The sequence below is a fragment of the Alligator mississippiensis genome, chromosome 11, assembly GCF_030867095.1.
Source record: "Alligator mississippiensis isolate rAllMis1 chromosome 11, rAllMis1, whole genome shotgun sequence".
Lineage (NCBI taxonomy): Eukaryota > Metazoa > Chordata > Crocodylia > Alligatoridae > Alligator > Alligator mississippiensis.
Window position 1 is genome coordinate 3,550,325 of NC_081834.1, and position 20,310 is coordinate 3,570,634.

The window sequence follows — 20,310 nt, forward strand, 5'->3', positions numbered from 1 at the left end:
CATCTCTTGTCCTTGCTTCCCAACCCAAGCCCCTCTGTACCCTACCCAGGAAAGGCACCCCTGTGCCTCTCGTTCAGCTTCTCACTGACACCCGGGGGCTGGACTCTCTCACCTAACTCCTCTCATCATAGCAAGAGTCTGGCTGAGGGTTGGGCAATGGTCCCTTTGCCCTGTGTTTCTGGCTTGGTTTTCCTTCTGCATCAAGCTCCGTGGTGAATGCACCACAACGTGCACCGGGCTCATGCAGCCTCTTGCTGGGTCATTGATCCCTGTCTGCTAGCGTTCGTGCGGCACTCGCACTGCGGCATCTGAGCATCACCCCGTAAGGCTGGTGAGGACTTGACTTCTGGTGAAAGGGCTCACTTTTTATCCCTGGCTCTCAAAGAGCTCAGCTTCCCCTCTCCTTCCCCGGCACCCCTCGGAAACCTGAGCTGAGAGATCCTTCCCCCGCGTCCTGCCGTCCCAGCCACGAAGCGCCCCGATCCTGCTCAGTAAACGTCTGAGGGCCCACGGCGCTGTGCGTCACCGTTCAACGAGCACCCGGGGGAAGTCCTGGGAGGGAGAAAACTCCAAATCCAGCATGCTGGTAAATGTGCTGATCTTGCTGAGGCTTCATTCATCCACTGAATGACTTCATAACCATCCTGGGTATCGAGTGTCTTGCGCCTGTTGGTTTAAAAGTCACGCCAAAGGAAAATTGTAGGACGCGGTGCCCACAAAATAAGAAAAATGCAGGGGGCTCCTATGCATTCTCTAGTAGATGACTCCCAAATACCCAGGGGAAACGGGGACAGCATGACACAGATGAGCCTGTAGAAATCGCTTTACCCAGTTATAAATGCTCAGCTGTGCTAACATGCTCCAAACTACTGGTTTTGGATAAAAACATCTACCAGGATATAAGGAGCCTAACAACAGCACTTAGCGTTCGCTGTTGAGGTAGGGTCTATACAAACACATAAGAAGAGCCCATAGTTGGCCTAGACATCCAAAAGTCTAAATAGACAAGGGCAAGGGGATGTATTATTGGCCCTTTCCTATCACATAGTGCAGCGATGAATGATTGATGAGAATATCTATCTTATTACTGAGTTGTTAATTGTTCTCTGTATTGTGATAGCATCTAGCAGCCAGGGTCATGGACCAGGGCATCACTGTGCTTGATATGCAAACATGGACTAAAAAGATGTCCCAAAAGACTTTACAGTCCAACTAAATGCATTTTCGCTAGGACATGGTCCCCATGTGATATTGCCCTAGTACCTTGGATCATAGAAAGATAGTCTTCTTTGTGACTTTGGTTCCAAAAAATACTCAGTTTGAGTCAGTGTATCTCACTCGCCCGACTAGATTTGGGCAGAGCTCTCTCTGCGGCTGTGATTCGAGAGCAGACCCGAATGGGCAGGATTTCTGGCTTCCAAGAGATGCCGTTTAATTTTTTTTCCATCGTAAGCTCGAAGGTCCTCCAGCCGGTGTGACTGGCTCCGAGGGCTGGGTTTGTCGGGGGGCTTGGGCAGCCGTATCTCTGCGTGCTGGTGGTGATGCGAACACGGTCCGTTCCCGTTTCAGGACGATACCGACATCAATATCGAGTGCGTGACGGAGGAGAAGCACCTGAACAAGAAGGTGTGCAACGTTAGCTACCCCTTCTTCCGAGCCAAGGCAAAGGTAAAGAGATGTCGCTAATTATTCACATGAAATGCGGTGATCTGGGGTGGCCACCCCTTCCCCACAGGGAGAGCACTGTCCCCTGCCCAGGGGCCGTGGAGGGGTCTGTGACAGCAAAATCATAGACCATGAGGCTGGGAAGGGACCTCCGGAGGTCACATCCAGTCCAACGCCCTGCTCCAAGCAGACTACATCATCCCAGCCAGAGCTTTGTGTAGCCAGGTCTTAAACACCTCCAAGGATGGGGACTGCACCACCTCTCTGGGTAACCCATCCCAGTGCTTCACCACCCTCCTCATAAGAAAGTTGTTCCTAAAATCCTAAATTGAACTTCCCTCGCTGCAACTTGAGCCCATTGCTCCTTGTCCTGGCAGAGCAGTCTATCTCCATCCTCTTTGGAGGTGGTCCTGGTGGGCTGGCACGGTCTGGCAGCATTTGGGAAGAGCCCGCAGGAGGGGACTGGGCACAGGTGCAGTGGCAGCCCCTGCAGACATGCCCCGGCAAGGTTGAATCTGGCTTGGGGACCAGGGGCTGGGACGTCACCAGGAAAGCTAGTCCGGAGCGACTCCGCCGGCTGCAGTCGAGCCACCCAATGGCACTGCCACTCTGCACCGCGCGCAGCCACGCTGATGGCAAAGGCAAGGGCTCCTGGCGAGCTGAACGCATGCTGCTCGCTCCTACAGAAACCCCGGGGCTGCAGTTGCTGATTCAGCCCCCGGATCCCCCAGATCCACCCCCTCGGCGCGCTGCCCCGACACCCGCTGGGTCCCTTGCTACGGATCAGATGCACCGACGACGGATGTGTACAGGGCTTCGAAACCTCGTATTTGCTTTCTTTTGCTCTTCACAATGTCCCCAGTGTCTGAGCGCGGCGCGAGGGGACGGTCGGCCGGCAGAGAGGCTGCAGATGCATAAAAGCGGCTTTGAATCCTAGCTGATCTTCAGGCAGCAAAATGAAAACCAGCCCCGCTGAGTCAAAGCATTTGTCTTTAATCCTCGAGTGCAGTTTAAGGCTGGCCTTGTGAACTGCTGCCAATACTTTACCACGGCTGTTCCCGTTTTAGCGAGTGAGTCACCTTTTTCCGGTGAGCGGGGGCAAGATCATATTCTTCTCCCTCCCCATTTTGACAGGACGCTATGTCCCTCGTTCATCAAACCCAAGTCTGCTTGGACCGGCTGAGAGACTGGCAAAAATCAAAGCAAAACAACACCCAGCTGGTAGCGTTAAGGAGATGACCTGGAGTCGGACCCTCACAATACTTGAGCCGTTTCAGCTCAAGTCATCAGCGGCGGTCTTCGCAGCACAACCGTGTCTTCGTTATAGGCGGCTGGTTCTTTCCCAGATGTCGATCGAGTATATTCAAGGGCATTCATTAAAAGCCAGTTTGTGATACCTGGGCTCAAACCGGACTTCACTTGCGACCGTTCGTGTTACACCTGCTCTGCATTCGGCAGGAGGGAAACGATGCTCAGAGAGACCGAGGAACTTGCTCCGCACGAACTCTGGTCTCCAGCCCGTGCCTTCACCTCTTGCATCCCCTACGTGATGGCTTCAGAGCCCAAACCCGGATCCAGATCTAACCCTTGCTGCTCCTGGACCGGACCGGACCGGACCGGAGGAAGATGGCAGGGGCCGTTTTGCTCCATTCCAGAACGGGCGGCAGATTTGGCTTCCTTACTTTGCCCAACTTCCCTAGTTGTTTTTTTTTTGCCTTCTACTTTCAAGCAGGGACTAAACTACCCAATCACCTTATAAAATACAGTGAGTGCACAGATCGGCTCCCTTAACACGACAGTAGGAGGAAAACAGGTTGAGAGGCCAAAGTGCTGGATTACAGAAGCAGCAGGCCGCCGTGGGATCTTTCCTAGACATGAAACAATATATATTAGTCCGCACCCTTTGCTTCTCAGACACTTGGGAAGTGATGGATGGCCTTCAGGCCCCTTTCTCGAATTTAAACCTCGCCATAAAGCAGTCTCGTGTGCTCGGGGCCATAAAACAAACGCGGAGCAGCCCAAATCCATGTGACCTAACGGGCCTAAGAATGCATCTGCGTGGCAACAGGTAGTCCGGGTCCTGCCAAAACAAAGACAAGTTGGGAATGGAAATTTGGCCCCGGGAGCAGGAGCACAGCTCTAATATTATAATCAGCTGTGCACAGGCCTAGACAGTTTGAGGTCATTGCCACAGCGTTTTCAAACTTGACATCTGTCACATTTTATTGCTGTTGGACCATCTCTTTAGCACTCACGGCCCCGCTCCGAGGAGCCAGGGGCTCAGATGTGACTTAACGGCAGATCACAGTAAGCCCCAGGTGATGCTTTTTATACCAAAAACAAAAAAAAAGGTGGTTCTTTGTTCTCGGTTCAAAACTAACAGTGAGAACCCCCAAATCATGATAATAAGATGCACAAACAAGTGAAATCCCGGGAGCTATGTCACGTGGAAAGGCAGGAGTCTGCTCAACATCTGCCAACATCTTCCTTATCATGTCAGGAATGATCCTGTTCCTCTCTTGCACTTTGGGACTAGCTGGAAAGCCGTGCTGTACTAGAGGACTGTACCGTGGAGGGGTTAATGGGAGAGGACGGGGTATCTGGGGTGCTGCACAGCTGCTGGAGGAGTCTCTTTTGTCAGTGTTTTCTTCAATCTGTTTCTCATCTCCGCAGGTGGCTTTTCGCCTGGATTTTGAGTTCAGCAAGTCTATTTTCCTTCAAAGCATGGAGATTTATCTGACTGCCAACAGGTTAATGACCACTTTATTTTTCTGTTCCCCTTTTTGTGTGTGTGTGTGTGTGTGTGTTTATCCCCTCCGTTGTCTAACTCAACCCGACACTGTCTGCATGCATCTCATCTCCTAGAGCCTGTCCTCTCCCCGCCCTGTTGCAGCCTAATCGGCGATGGGTTTCACCTCCTGCCCCTCTCAGCAATTGCAGCCTGTGGTTTCTAACAGGAGCGAGTTTGCAGGGTACGGAGGCCCCCGTGCTTTGTCCCTCGCTGACAACAGCCTGCATTTCCATCTTTGGTCCCTATTAGCTTGGTGAGGCACAATTGGCGGCTTCTGCCCTTCAGACACACGGAAACGAAATTACCCGTGGCTGTTCGGAAATATTCACTGCTGTATTTGCAAGTCAGGGCTGTGCCGATACCAAAGGCTGGCTGCATCTGCCAGGCTCTGCAGCTGCATGGAAAGTGTCCGGCCACTTCTCCACACATCGTCACTCCCCGCAAACCGGCCCTCCCGCGTGTCGTGCTGTGCACAAGCGCAGGCTCTCGACAGGCCCACAACCTCTCGCTAGATTTCTCCTTTCTCGGCAGTCATCACGACAGAGGGTAGCCAAGGCGGGTACGTGCTGCGGGAGCCCCAAGGAGCGTTTCACAACCTGTCCCTACCTTCCCTGCTCTGGGGCCATGGTGGGGTCAAATGCACCAGGGCAAAGGCTTGTCTGTTTTTCCGCTTTGGCCCGTCATGTATCTCCAATGCATTTGCTGGAAAGCACAGGGGGGCCTGGTCCGGTCCAGAACTGGTCTCCAAAGGGTGCAAAATAAGAGCAAGAGCATGAACACCAGTGGGGCTTTCGCTGCTGCTTTCAGTGGGTGAAGGTTGAGGCCCAGGTGCCATACAGCTGAACGAGTGCATTCGCACTTGAGGCAGGTGTTTCCCTTTGCGGAGCCAAGCAAAGCATTGCCCCTGGCCCTCTTGTCCCCTCTGCTAGTCCTGCTGCAGGAAACCTTACCTCCACCTGCAGCTTTTCCGGGTCAGTAGGCACTGACAACCCACGTGCACACGCACAGGCGAATCCCAGGAACACGTGGGTCCGGCGTGACCTGGTACATCCTACAAATGGAGCAACAAGTTATTGTTCTCCGCATCAGCTGGACCCACGTGCCGCACACACCAGGACATGCAAACACCACCGCACACGGACACAGGGCTATGGTTGTTCCTACGTTCGCTGGTCTTGGAGGGAGGACGGCTCTTTGAAGGACTCGGGAATCACGCCGGGTCAGCTATAAATGCTCTTTTCTACATGCCTATTCCAGCAGGGCCACCTAGCAGCGGCTCCCTACTCCCCCTCCCGCCCCACCCAACAAGCCAAGAGTAATTGCAGAAGCTTGTTGCACTCAGGAGGGTTTTCCTGCCTGCCTATAAATTCATTTCACCAAATAAGAGCTGCTCTCTTTTTTTTTTTGGCAGGTCATAAATTTAACCTGGCAGCCCCTTATAGTCCTGTCAGCACCTTAGGGCAGGGTCCCAGCTCACATTTGGGCTCCACGTGGCAGAGTTAGGACATTCATCTTCCCACCAGGGCAGACAGTCTCACCTGCCGGACCAAGCACCCTCATGGCTGTTTGGCTTCTTGCCTTTCAGTGACAGCGAAGAAAGAAACACCACCAAAGAGGATAATTCTGCCCTCCTGAATTTCCACCTGAAGTATGAAGCCGACCTCCTTTTCACCAGGTGCGTGTTCATGGCAGGGGGAGTGGGGAAATGCAGAACGGGCTGCTGGACAGACTTGTCCCAAGCCCTGCAGCCCGCGCTGAGGCTCTGCCCAGCTACAGCCAGACCAGCTACACCGGTAGTAAATTATACTGGTATAAAATAGTCTGCTATAAGCCCTGTGTCTGTCTGCTCCCAAACCCTTGGGAGTGGCGCTGAAGCCCTGTCATGTGCGGGGCTGCTTCCAAGGTTGGAGTTGGCTATCGCGCTCGCTCATACCAGTGTGGCAGGTAAATCCAGACAGGCCAGGTTTGCACTCGAAAGGCAAGTTCCCACTGCTTTTTACAACAGCGTGAAGCAGCAGCGCTCACACTTTCGACCCAGTGGGCCAGATGAATGGCACAGGGCCAGTCAACCGGCCAAATCAGGCCCCATGCCAACATGCACATGCACATGCAACCACTGGGATCAGACCCTGGGGCCCTGCGCCACCTGTGCCTGGCCAGAATCGGGCTCCCCAGGCTCCGTGTCATCCCACGCTTCGGATCTAGCACACAGTGCCACGGCCTGCAGGCTCCCTACAGGCTCCATGAGATGACCCATGCTCTGGGGGCTGGATCCAGCCTGCTGGGTGGGGGTTGAACACCCCCCCCCCCCCATTTAAATTGCTGTCTCACACAAGCTGCTAGGTCCAAGTTGGGGTCTGAGCCCTCTATCCTTATGCCTGCATGTGCCCCTTGGCCAAGCATGGTGAGCCCCACAGCCTGGAGGGAGATGCTGTGCAAGATGCCTTGAGCGGCAGAGGGGAGGAGTTGTGCCCAACTCCCCACCCATCCTGTCCCCAACCAGCAGACCTCAGAGGCCCAGAGCAACCAGATAACATGCCCAAGGTTGCACGGGTTCAGGGCATGAGCTCCAGAGCTTTCCAGGGGCTCTGGGGAAAGGAGGAGCTTGTCTTGCAGGACTCGTGCCCCTTGCTAGGGTCCGTGGGTATCGGCTCCCCCTGTGCTGGCCCTGGCAGGCTGCCCTGGCATCCAGGCGAGGAGAAACACGGGCGGGTTTCCAGGGGTGACTCACAGGGCCGTCCTGGCAGAGGCCCCAGCTCAGCACACTGGCAGGGCTGTAAGGGAGGGTGCAGCAATGTGGGCATAGCAGAGCAGGCCCCCGCAGCAGCCAAGAAGGAGGGATGTCTGCCGGCCAGGACTGCCGAGGGGATGAGCTCACGGTCATTGGAGATGCCCTGTCCTGCGGGCACCGCCAGCTCCAGAGCTGCCCCCATCCCAGCTGCAGGAGTTGCGAGTGCCAAGCCAAGCCCCTGGGCTGGCCAGGACCAGCTGCATGTTGCACCCATGGGAAAAACACCCAACAGTACAGAGCTGCTGGGATATCCTCCATTGCTGCCTGGGGGAGACTGTGCCCCCATCACACTGTCCTTTCGGCCTTTTTGCCCTCTGCCATGCTCTGTCATTCGGAGCTGAGCCGTACTTGGCTGAACAAGACGCTTCTCAGGACTTTCACAAGCCCTTGGCTTACCTAGTGCCACGCTTATTGCAGAGGCACGGATGCAGCCTGGGGCGGGGGTGAGACACAGGACAGGGGCAAGCTACAGGGCTAGTAGCAGTTGACCTGCCTGCCACCCAGCAAGGAGAATGGGGTCAAGGCTAGCAAAGCATGCCCCGGCTTCGGGACACAGAGGGATGAGGATGAGAGCTGCCTTAGCATTCACTGTGTAATGTCAAAGGGCTTGGACGGGAGTCGCAGGGGCTGAGGCGGGGTGGGAACATACTGCATCTCAGCTATTCCTGCTCTCTCCATCTGCATGTTTTTACCTAAGGGTGACGTTGAAATCGTTTACGGCCCCTGGCGCTGAGGGGCGAGCAACCTCACATTCATGGCAGGGTAGACACGAACCCCAGAAGAGCTGACGGGCAACAAAGCCCACCTTAGTGTCCGGCACGGCATCTTTCTCGTGCCACCTGTGACCAGACCCTCAGTCAGTCGCTCTCCTGGTTTCAAAGGGAAATCCATTCATTTCCACATGGATTGGCTTTCCAAGCAGGTCAAAGGGTTTCAGAGGCTGGGTGCAGATTTTAATGCGGTTGTTATAATCCAAGGTGCCGACGAGTTATTTGCAACAAGGCCTTCTCGTCCAGAAAAGTTCTTGGCCCTTTAGGGTCCAGAGGTAAAGGTCTTTCTCACGATGTCCTTCTGCTACAGCATCATGTCAAGCTCAACCCCACGTCCTCTTCTGTGGTATAAATGAGAATGGGGCAATGGCGCAGCGCACGTTGTTTTCTCACGGGCAGATCCCCAGAGCCCTGCGTTTACAGAGAGCCCCGCCGAAGAGGTTTCATGCAACATTTCACCCTCCCTCCCCCCCGATTAGACACGTACCGTGTGGTCTGTGAATCACACACACAGCAAGTAGGAATGAGCAAAACGTGAACGATTGGGGTAAGATGTATGGATGCCTGCATGAAAGCTGGACTGTGGCGGTGATATGCTTCCAATTTAGATGCCGTTGCAAAAAAAAAAACAACCCATTAATGCCGGTTAGTTCAGTGCACAAGAGAGCAGAAGCCTGGGTGGCATTTTCCGGGAAATGTCGTGTTCACGTTAGTTTCTGAACGCTCCCTAATCCAGCTGTGAGATGTGCGAGGCCACAGGTGACAGCTGCAGGTGGCACGTGGGCACTCCTATGTCCGTGCTCAAGCTCGCAGCTGAGAGACGGGCACAGACCTGGCACCGTAGCATTTCGTCCTGGGGCTGGTCTCCCAGCACAGATCAGAGCAGTCTCCAGGTTGCTCTGGATTATTCTGGGAGCTAGAAAGGGGCCATCCACTCCTAAGCTGTGGCAATAGGCACCGTATAGACGTCGTAACCCTGATTGGGAAGCAGCGTCACAAACCCCAGAGCAAACTGCACGTGTCGGCTGTACAGCATCTCCCAAGGAAAGCCCAAGCCCATTGCGCTGGAGCCCTCGTTACTACAGCTGCCATAGGAAAACAGCTCTTTTATGCAGACTCAGCAGCAGCTATGGTATTTTCCAAAGAGGGCTTGGCTTTCCACAAGTGCCAGTGGGGCTTTCATGCTGAGAATTTGTTTTCAGCTTAGCTTAAAAAAAAATACAAAGGAAATATAAAATCAGACACACTTGGCCCTAAACCCGCTGTGCTATGCATCAGACTCAATAAAGGCTGAAAAAACGCAGCAGTGTAACGCCGTGCGATGATGTGCGCTTCGTCGGCGTGGAAGCCCACGTGAGGGGCATTCAACAGCGAGAGCATTAGCGTTTACTGGCACTTGACTATTGTATTAAATAGTGAGAGTGTTAGCTTTTAGCTTTATCTAACTGGTTTATTAAATAGTTACAATAAGAGAACACAATAATGCTGCTAGCCAGGTTCCCAAACGCTGACGTGAGTCTGAAGTCCCAGGCCTGGGCCCCCAGCTTTAGCATCCAGCTTAATCTCCCCCAAAGATACAGCTGAAGGGAACGGGGGGATGATTTGGGGAAATGCATCTCCTGCATAAGACACGCTCCCAGCTCGAGGAGCAAAGAGAAACGAAGCTCACGCGATTGATTTACCCCGTTAGAAAAGGGCAGGATCCGCGAGCACATTCCACGCTTCCCTTGCTATAATTTCTACCAGATCCTGGAGCCTCTCTGTAACTACTTACACGCCAGACAGTAGGGCATGGAAAACAGCCTCTTTACTATTTAGTATGATTTATGGCAGTGCTTGTTTTCATTTTAACAGAGGAATAAATGCCAGGAAACCCTTTCCCTCCCCCTCCCCACCCCAGAAGAATGGAGAGCTGAAAAAAATGGTACTTGAGTATATTAGACTCTTTTCAGGTAGCTTTTAAGGGTGGTTTTAGCCTAGTGCATTATGCATGTGCATCAATAAATACACCTCTCCGGGAACGTATTCTGGATACAGCGCTACACGCTGCACGGGAGAGGTGTCTATACTGTAGTCTGCGAGCCGCTGCTGATCACAGCACGTTGGCTCCTTCCCCCCAGTTTCCAGCTGATAAATACCTATTTGATGCATTTATGTAGATTTACAATACATAAAATACAGCCCTTCCGGGCCATTGGGGGGCCTGTGCTATGTGTTAAAAATACAAGAATGATGACATGAAGGAGGAAAAATCCCACAGCAGCCCTAAACGCCAAAAGAAAAATCATCTGAAAAGCCAATAAAACACAAGCCCTGCTTTCATTTTGCTGGGGGAAAGTGCCCATGAGTCAGACTCTCTCATGGGGAGACCCAGTGCTGTGTGGGCAGGGTACAGCCAGCTCTCCACCCACCCGCACGCCTGCTAACAGCTCTAGCCCCAGAGCTGCTGTAGCTTTGGGCTCTCTTTACCATGTATATATTGCCAGGAGCAAGTCCCCAGATGCCAGCGCTGCAGGCTCGGTGCACGGAGAAGGTGAACTTATTGCTCTCGAATAAGCAGCTACGCAGCGTGTACAAGCGCCCCAAGTCTTAGGCCCGGCAGACTTCACCCGTGAAGTTTGCTCCTCCCTGGCAGCTCATCTGCCCTCCCAGTCCGGAGCACGTGTCGCCATGAGAGGGGAGGCTGGTGCAGCTCTGGGGAGGGGGGACGGATACAAGAGCCCTCTCGTTTCTGACGGTGCGTTTCCATCCTACCTGGCTGGCTGAGGCATGACCCATTCTCCTTCGCTGTCACGGCAGGGCTTCGAGTCTGGACTACTATGAAATCAAGTCGAACAGCTCGCTGGAGAGATACGACAGCATCGGCCCTCCTTTTAATTGCACGTTTAAGGTGAGTCGTACGGACAGGAACCGCTGCACATCTCATCAGCTGGCACGTGCGCAGCCTGGGCCCAGACTCCTGCCCCGCTCCGGGCTGATCTGTATCCCTCCCTTCCCTTCCACATCTCCCTCCCAAGCAGTTCTGCCCCATGAGTTTCCACTGGCAGGACTTTGGATGCATGTCCTCACTGAAGGGCAGCAATGGTTGAGTTGAGGGGTCAGGAAATGGTGGGAATTATTTCACCCCCGTCCTCCTGGGACTGTGCTGCTCCACCAAGGACCCAAAACCTCTACCCAGAGAGGCAAGGAGCCCGAAGTGCAACAGGTTGCATGGTCACCCCTGGGCAGCAGGTGGTCTCTGCACCGTCTAACCACCTTCAAATTGCTCCCAACACATCTCCAGTCAGTTGGTTACCGAATAAAAGGCATGGGGGGGAATCCATCGCACAACAAACTCCCCCAATTTATTCCAAAGAGGGACCTGGCAGCAAAAACCCTGCTCCCTCTCCAGTGCAAACACCGAAATGTTGCCTTACAATAATATGCCTTCCATTTTCCAGTTGCAGAACCTGGGCTTCTTCCCAGTCGACGAGGTGACCATTAAAATTACAGTCCCGGTAGCCACGAGAGGAGGGAATCGCCTGCTGCTGCTGACCGATTTCATCGTGGATCAGGTAGCAGTTTGCTTCCTTTCCCCATCATGTCGAATCATGCAGTCGCTTGAAATAATATGTCCCTTATCGAGGCTGTCCTCTGAGCTTGACCCACTTCTGCTCAGGGCCTAAACTAGGATTTGCAGCAGACGCTAAGCCCACGGGCCGGTCCTCCTTCCCGGGGCACGGGAACGTCGCGTGCCCCAAAAAGTGGGTCAACGGCACTCCGGGTGACACTTTCTTTCCATCCATAAAGCACCCGCCAGCTTTAATAGTCATCTTCTCACCTATCTGGACTCCGTTCAGCTCTCGCAGATGCCCGGACAGTCCTTCCTTCTTCCAGCCGCGTTCCTTTGGCTGGAAACGTGGAAAATGGTAGCAGCCAGCGACTTCGGCCAAGTATTTCTAAGAACGAACCTCCTGGCTGCATTTAATGAGTTCTTGAAATAATTATGCTTCGACTGGGGTGTCGGCTGGAGTCTGAGACTCCCGAGTGGTGAGCGAGTTCAGGGAGAGACCGATAGCTATCTCGGTATCCTATCCCCTCCACAGCGGCACATTCTTCACATAGCATCCAATATAAGGCAGCCTTGCATAAGAGGGACCGGGTCCATGGCTATTTTGGCCTGGACACGTGTTGTTTTTGTAGGCCACGGCTCTGGCAGGCTCCCCGCGTCACCTGTGACAAGGACGCTCCCCACGCGGGCCAGGAGGACCTCGCCTGGGGAATGCGCTCCTGACAAAAACACATGAATTCATCTTCCCCGTCCAGTCTCCGGACCCCCCGCTCCCGCTCCCACCCCCTCGGGAGGAATTTGCTCGGTAGCGAAGAAAAACACCCCGCGATCCGTGACAGACGGGTCAAATTGAATTCAACAGCACTTCCAGCTCGAGCTCTCCCAGGAGAATAGCCATCTGTGGTGGTAAACCTGTCTCCTGCCGTGGAAGAGCGACTGGCAATAAGTCTGGAAAGCTTGTTAAGCGAGGAGACCTCGTTAACCGTAAATGATACCAAGCGCGTTCCTTTAAAAAAAACGAATCGCCGGTCACGAAGGCCACACACAGCGCCCGTTATAACCTCCCTTTCAGACCCGGAAAGCCAACCACAAAAACCAGCAATGGCAGTTGTGTGGGTATGCTGCGAGAGCAAAATCCACCCAGAGAATGCCTTTAGGCAGAGCAACCCGATAACGTGCTCAAGCGCCCTTTTTGATTTCAGGGCAATTAATGTTCTCCCCCGCTGAATATCAGCCACCTCTTGGGCCGTGATGCTCAACCCACAGCCCTGAATACATCGTGGGGGGTTACACAGGAGCTACAGTTAGAGATTAATCCCTTAATTTGCTGATGCATTCGGAGGTGAGCAGCTAAAGCTCTGGACTTCATGAGCGGATGCTTCTCCAGGCTTTAGCATTGCACCCGTGCCAGTTCAGGAGAAAGGGGCCGGAAGAGAGTTTCTAGGTTGAGAATCCAACGTTCAGTGATGCTGACGGCTATGGACCTGGGCTTTAGCCCTGCACAGAGAAAAAGTACCATGAAGGACAGACCTGACGGGACAGGTAGAAGAGGTTTCTGGCCACAAGTTCAGTGAGGGTCTGGGATATCAAGGCAAACAAGCTGGGTCTAAACTGGAACGTGATGCAGGTGTGGAAGGGATGGTATAACGGGGTTGCTTACCAGGGTGTGGAGCGAGGATCCCACGAGGTCCTGCGTAGGCTCGGCGTGAGTTTTTCCCATGACGGTGCTCTGAACTCTGTTGTTTTTGCTCCCTAAAGGCAAATACGACGTGCAACGTCTGGGGGAACAACACCGACTACAGGAGCACGCCCACCGAGGAGGACCTGTTCCGCACCCCGCAGCTGGTACGCAGCGCGCACCTCCTTGTGCCTCCGCCTCCGCCGCACTCCCGCCTCCGAGAGTCGCACCCAGGACCAGAGAGTTGGGGGGGGGGGATGGATGATGAAACCCCACTGCAGGCATCCTTGCTGCGAGCATGTGTGTGTGCATGCAAGTCACTTTACAGAAAGAGAGAGAGAGAGAGAGTGTGTGTGTGTGTGTTAGGCCTGTGCAAAGCGGCTAGTATTCATTTTGGATTCGGCTGATTCGGGGGACAGTGAATCAATTCGGTGATTCGAATCGCTGTCCGGAATCGATTCAGCCGAGTCTGATTCGGTGATTCGGCTGCTGCCAAATCAGCTGAATCTCCGAATCAGGCAGGCCAGGCTCATGCCCCACCTGCTCTCCCAGCCCGATCCCCGCTGCCCGCCACTGCCCTGCATTGCGTGGGGGGCTTCCATGAGCCCCTCAAAGCCCCGAGGCTGCTGCAAGAGCTGTGAGTCGGGGGGGGTTCTTGTTTGGTTTTTTTCTTAAATGGCCGGAGTCATGGTGTGCTGGGCAGCCATGGGGGCTGGGGGAGCAGGCAGGGGCTGGGGGCTGGCAGGGGTTCCCCCATGGTCCCCTCCCCCAGCCCTCACTCCCCTGCCCCCTACTTACCAGCTCTGAGTCTGGCTCCAGCTCCCTGTTGCAGCCGCCGGGGACTGCCTGAATCATCGAAGCCCTCCAAACCTTTTCCGAATCAATTCAAAGAGCTTCAAATTGATTCAGACCTTTTTATTGGTCCCCCGATTTGATTCGGATTTGGAGATTCGGCCACCGAATCGAGCTAAATCTCCGAATCAAATCACCACCCAAAGCTTCGCACAGCCCTAGTGTGCATGCATGTGCATGTGCACACAAGCCTCCTTGCTGTGAGAATGCGTGTGCACGTGCGAGTGCATGTGTGTATGCATATGCATGTGTGTGTGTCCGTGTATATGTGCACGCATGTCCAGGTCTCCTTGCTGTGAGAACATGTGTGTGTGTGTGTGTGTTTGTGTGCGTGCAAGCTTCTTTGCATAGTGTGTGCACGTGCCCAGGCCTCCATGCTGCGAGAGAGAGAGAGCGCATAGAACCATTTGCTTTAGGTTAGAGATGGGGTCGAGCTGTAAAGCCCCTGACCCCGACCCCGACCTCCTCCAGAGATGGAGGCTGTGGTGCAGCGGCACCCCCTCCACAGTCTTCCTCGCCGCCAGGATGCGCACAGCCCTGCTCTAGCCCACATCCCCGCCGCCCCGGCTCCCACCTGCTTCCCTCTGTCATGGTGCCAGCATGCAAGACTGAACCGAGCTTTTGGTTATGACCCATCTCTTAGTGCTGAATAGTCTCTAAATTTTAACCTTCCAAAAAATACTTCCCGGGGAGTGTAAAATAAGGCGGTGGAGTGAGACCATTTAGGCTTTCATTATTACCAGTGTAAAGGTGGGAGGAATGTGGGATTTTTTTTGAATCGTGCACTACCCAGCAAAAAAGCAGCCCCACGCTCACAGCCTGCCAACATGCCTTGTTTTTCAGAACCACAGTAACTCGGACGTCGTGTCCATCGACTGCAATGTGAAGCTCGCCCCCAATGAGGACATCGGCTTTCACTTACGCGGCTACCTGTGGATGAAGTCACTGAAAGCAGTAAGTGCTAGTCCATGGGCCGTGTGGCCCGTGAACCACGAGAGCCCCTCAAGGAGAAACTGTATAGTAAATGTGGGGTTTTTTGCTTACTCCCAAACACCTCCCTGCCCCATGGAGCACGACCCCGTCTGCAATGATGCTTTGCTTTGTTTAGCACACCATAAGACTCCTCCAAAAATTTCCCAGGACACCTCCACGCGGCTAACGTACTGCTTAGCTGATACGCCACCCTTGCATCTTCGAAGTGTTATGTCCACCGGCCTCATGGCTGGTGTGAGCATGGCCCACGCTTCTGAAGCCTGTAGAGATGCCTTTGCTCACACCAGGTCTGAATTTGGCCCCTAGAGACAAGAGCAGGGGCATTAAAGTCAACAGATCTCGTTGAGGCCTGCGGGATTGCGTGGGGGACCACGCGTGAGAGCCACCTCTAGCTTGGCATCCCGGTGGCCACCCGGCACTAGGGCTGGGCCCTGCACACAAACCAACCCCTTGCCTTTGGAGCAGCCATGAGCTATGGGCCCCGTTCCCAGGTGGGACCCAGCCCGGCCTCCCACAGCTCAAAGCTGATGGCCCCTCAGTGGCTACTGGGGATCATGGCAAAGTAGGGCTGGAAGGGACCGCCCTAGATCATCGAGTCCAACCCCTGTTTGAGGCAAGACCATCCCTATCCCAACCATCCCAGACGCATCCATCATTAGTCAAACTACCATCAACCCTAACACAACACGAGGCATCACACCGAACCTGCCACAGCTATAGCAGGGGGAGCGGGGCAGCCAACATCCTGCTGCTGTAAAGGTTGTTAATATACACTCAAGAGATCCCAGGCAGAGGCCGTTTCCCAAAAAAAACTCATAGTCCGTATCAATCTGACAATGGGGTAAAATTTCTCCTTGACCCCAAATATAGCAGTGGTCCAACCCTGAGTGGAGTGGCAGGACCCTCTAGCCAGGCTTGAAGTCTCAACAGGAGCATTGACCCACCACAAAGCACCCCCAGTTAGCAAGAAAGGGGCCCCTTTGCTGACCCACAACCAGCCCCACCCTCCAGGGCCTTCCCTGCACCTGGCAGGCCGTGTCCTCCCCACACCGCGGGCACCCACGGGCTTCCACACTAGTGGGCTGGGGCCCTGCCCCACCGGCGCCAACGCGTGCCGCCGTTCTCTCCATGCAGCTGAAGTTCAAGGCACTGAAGCTCACCACGCACGCCGCCCTGCAGCGCCGCTTCCGCAGCCCCTTCGTCTTCAGGGAAGAGGACCCCAGCCGCCAGGTGAGTGAGGAGCGCCTCCCCCTGCCACTAGACACGGTCCCCGCAGAGGGCATTCACCTCTGATGCCCCGTGTTTGCACGAGGAAGGTTCAGGGGAGCAGGCCCAGGTGGGTTTGCTGCATCTCAGCAGTGGAGGGGGCAGCCTGAGCTCAGGTCCACCCTGCTGTGGCGGTGCCAGCGGACCAGAGGGCCTGTGTGGGTCCACGCGGCTCAGCCCTTCAACCTGCATATCACGGCTTGGGGGAGAGAGAGGCCCTCTGACCTAACAGGGGCCCTGGAGATGGAGGGTCCACCCAGGGAAGACCCTATCCTACCCTCAGGGCTGGCAGCCGAGCCGGTGTCACCTCCCTGGCACAGCCATGCACCCCCCACCCCCCATTCGAGCAAAGCAATGACAGTTACCTGTAGGCTGCTTCCAGCTTCAGCTGGATATTTGTATGGATTTGGGGGTGCCCAGCAGTTCACACCTGGGCTTCAATTTTCCCACATTCCAGTTTGTATTGGGCCCACACCTGTGCAAACTTACTGGCCATCGTACCGTGTACAAGCGCCCCTTTTTCCCATTCAGGTTTCATTTTGCCTTCTTTAGCTTTGCGAGCTGCGCATCTACCTATGCCTTGCTGCAACCACGTGGGGGAACTTACCCACCACGTTGTTATCCACAAAGCACGACGTTATTCCTTAAATCCACGGTTATCCGTAGTTTTTTAAGCTATCCACGCCCGATATTCCTTGCTGCCCCAATTTCCTCATTCCAAATATGCCTCAGGCCCATTGGGTCCCTATTCCAAATTGCTTCACCTGTGAGCAGGGAACTAACTGTTCTTTTCCATTAAACCCTTCAAGCTATTTTTTCCCCTCCTTGCTTGTGAGAATGGAGCTTCCTCTTCATTCACGATTGAAGAGGAAGCCCCCGTGTCTATTCGCATTGTTTGTCTCGGTGCCCAACCATTTGTAGCACTTTCAAACTGTTCATTCACTAGAGGACACCTCCAACACTCCTATTTTATGGGTGCTAGAAAAAGGGGGCTCTCGGGCACCGGGCTCTCCTGGTGCTCTGGAGGCAGAGTCCTGCACCAGGGAGCAGGAGGGGAAGGAGCCACGGAGCCTGCGAGGGGTTCGAGCTGGGGCTGGTTTTAATACGCGGGATTGGTACAGCCCAGTGCATGGCAGGGGAGGGGGGGGGAGGGGAGGGGAGGGGAGCATCCCATGCATATGTGCGTGCACACACACTGTACACTCTCACAGCAAGGACACCTGCACACACACACACACACACACACACACACACACACACACACACACAGAGTCTCACAGCAGGGATGCCTACAGACACACATGCATACACAGAGGGCAAGGACACGTGCGCACACACGCATACACACACACACCCACACAGATACTATGAATGCTTGTGTGCATGCGGACAAACAAGTACACACACTTTCATAACGAGGATGCCTACGCACACGCACACAGGCACACACACAGACACCATGAATGCTTGCATGCATGCGGATACACAAGTACACACTTTCATAACAAGGATGCCTATGCGCACTCACACGCGCACACACACACACACACACACACACACACACACACACACACACACACACGTCATTCAGGGCCAGGCAGTTCTGTCCAGCTGTGCAAGGCTGAGCTGTGCTTCCCCAGACAAAGGCCGAGTAGAGCGGACCCACAAGCCGGCCCCCGCCGGAGCCCCGTGGCACTGCGGGCCCTGCCTGGCTCATGGCACCCAGCGCAAGCCATGCGGGCTCCTGCCCCGCTCTGCAGCAGGCCCAGCCCCTCGCTAGCGCCACCCGGCACCAGGCCCACCTGCTATCCAGGGTGCCAAGGGCTCAGCAGCTCCCTCCCCACCACACCCTCACAGCCCTTTGGGCCTGTCTGGGTTCCCCAGGGCTGGCACCATGCGGCACTGCTGCAGCAGGCTGGGGAGCAGCTCCTCGAAGCCCAAGGCACAGCCCATGCCTTAGCCCAAAATACAGCCGTGCTTGTGGGTTCACACCAGGCCACGGAGAGAGCCTCCCCCAGGTCTGCAGCCTGGCAAAGGGACCACGATCCGTGGTGCCAGCTCCGTGCAGACGTGTCCGCACCCCAGACGCTGACCGGCTGCCAGCTTCCAGGAGGCCTGGGCTGCGGTCCCAGGCGTGGGGTGCTGCTGCCCTCCCGTGGCTGCTGCGTGAAGCTGGTCTGTTCCACGCCAAGGGAGTGGGGCTGTTGCCACGATAGCGTCTCTCTGCCTGCGCCTTCCTCCCCCTGGCAGGGCTGTGCTGCTCAGAGCCAGCCGGATACCACGCTCAGCCCCGGGAGCCTGGCAGCTGAGAGCATCCTGCCCTACGTGGGCAACTCCGTTGGCGGGTGCCACTGAACGGAGCCTGCGGACCGTGCCCGCAAGGGGCTCCGCCACCCACGGCCATGCCTCCACCCCATGGCAGCAGGCTGAGCTGGCACAGGCAGGTGGTCACAAGCCTGGCATATATCCGCAGCATGTCCCTGCCTTCGGGGACCCCCATAGGAGCTGGGTGGGGAGGAGCAGGGGCTGAAGGCTCATGCCCCACTCGTTCCTGGCAGATCACCTTCACAGTCTCCAAGCCGGAGGACTCGCAGATCCCCATCTGGATCATCGTGGGCAGCACACTGGGCGGGCTCCTGCTCTTGGCGCTCCTCGTCCTGGCGCTGTGGAAGGTAAGGGCGGTGCCAGCCACGGTGCAGCCCGCCTGGCCGCCCCAGGCGCCGGCAAGCACAGGCCAGCGGGCTGCACCTGGTGCTTCCTGCTGCTGCTTTCACGCTGCTCCGTTGCGCTCGTGCATGCATTTCTCCCCTGCCCTTCCCTGCTGTCCAGCTGAGCAGAGGGCGTTTGGCTAACCTCAGTGCTGCCAGCTGCAGCATCCCCTGCCAGGCACCCCTGCAGCAGAGGCTCAGCTCCAAGGCCCCAGGCCTGCCCCCTCCCTCCACGCATGGATGGACTGGAAGGTGCCACGGGCTGGTAGCCCAGCCGTGAGCCCACGGCACTGCCCTCATCCCAGCCCCTGGTTGTGCGCTGGGGAGGCATCAAGGATCCAGTTGGCAGCTGGGGCACGGGACCGGACCGGCTGGCTTGGCGTCTTCCTGTGCGAGCGGCTGGTGTGTTGAGCAGAGGCACGTGGCTTCCCCCTGGGCAGGGTGAGCAGCCGGTCCGACAGAGAAGGGCACTCAGGAGAGGCGGGCAGGCCGCCCCTGCCGCCACAGTGGCTTCAGGAGGGTCTGGCTGCCGGGGACCGGGTCCGAAAGCTTGGCAAAGGCAACGGTGACTGGCTTGCACGGTAGAAGTAGCGCAAAGGGTTGGGGCAGGGGTGAGCGGTGTCCTGGTCTCTGCTGGGAGCTGTACCGTGAAGGGACTTAGGCTCGGAGCCAGGCAGGCAGAGGAGGGGCATCACCAAAACCCGAGCGCTGCTCACGGAGGCAGCTGGACCTGCCCGCGGAGAAACCAGGTGGTCCCACATGTGGTGGGTGCAGAGAGCCACTTGCACGACTAGGCACTGAGACAGGAACACGCCTGCACCGAGCATCTTGCATACAGGCCTGTACGTGTGTGGATCTGAGCACGTGATCCCTTGGCAGGCGTGGGCAGAGCCCCGGGACCCAGTGCCCTAGAGCCGAAGTCCCACCCATGCGGTGGCGTGGCTCGTTGGCCTTTGTTTTCCCAGTGCTCGCACACGTCTTTGCTGTTGCTCTTTCACCCCCGCACCGCTAAGCCGGGGTTGAATAAGATGCTTTTCCCAAAGGGACCCGTCTCCATCAGGGCAGGTTTTGGGGTTGGCTCAGGCAGCCCTTGCACCCAGCTTTCACCATCACAAAGACAAATCCTGCACCAGAGGCTCTGCCCAGCCCTCGGTGCACGTGGACGGGGGCAGGTGTGGTCCCCAGAGACACGCAGCCCTGTGCGAAAGTCAGGGCCGTGCCTCTGAGCAAGCGGCCCTGGGGCTTT

General features: G+C 55.8%; 1 protein-coding gene across 2 annotated transcripts in view; it reads left to right on the forward strand.

Moving 5' to 3' along the window:
• ITGA11 (integrin subunit alpha 11) overlaps nucleotides 1-20,310 on the forward strand; it is a 140,264-nt gene that overhangs the window by 110,976 nt on the left and 8,978 nt on the right. For both annotated transcript variants that reach the window (XM_014595265.3, XM_014595264.3), the window contains exons 21-29: nucleotides 1,570-1,668; nucleotides 4,339-4,415; nucleotides 6,042-6,131; nucleotides 10,817-10,907; nucleotides 11,458-11,571; nucleotides 13,326-13,412; nucleotides 14,941-15,051; nucleotides 16,225-16,320; nucleotides 18,915-19,028. In XM_014595265.3, the coding sequence (XP_014450751.2) occupies nucleotides 1,570-1,668; nucleotides 4,339-4,415; nucleotides 6,042-6,131; nucleotides 10,817-10,907; nucleotides 11,458-11,571; nucleotides 13,326-13,412; nucleotides 14,941-15,051; nucleotides 16,225-16,320; nucleotides 18,915-19,028 (879 nt within the window). The remainder of the gene's footprint in view (nucleotides 1-1,569; nucleotides 1,669-4,338; nucleotides 4,416-6,041; nucleotides 6,132-10,816; nucleotides 10,908-11,457; nucleotides 11,572-13,325; nucleotides 13,413-14,940; nucleotides 15,052-16,224; nucleotides 16,321-18,914; nucleotides 19,029-20,310) is intronic.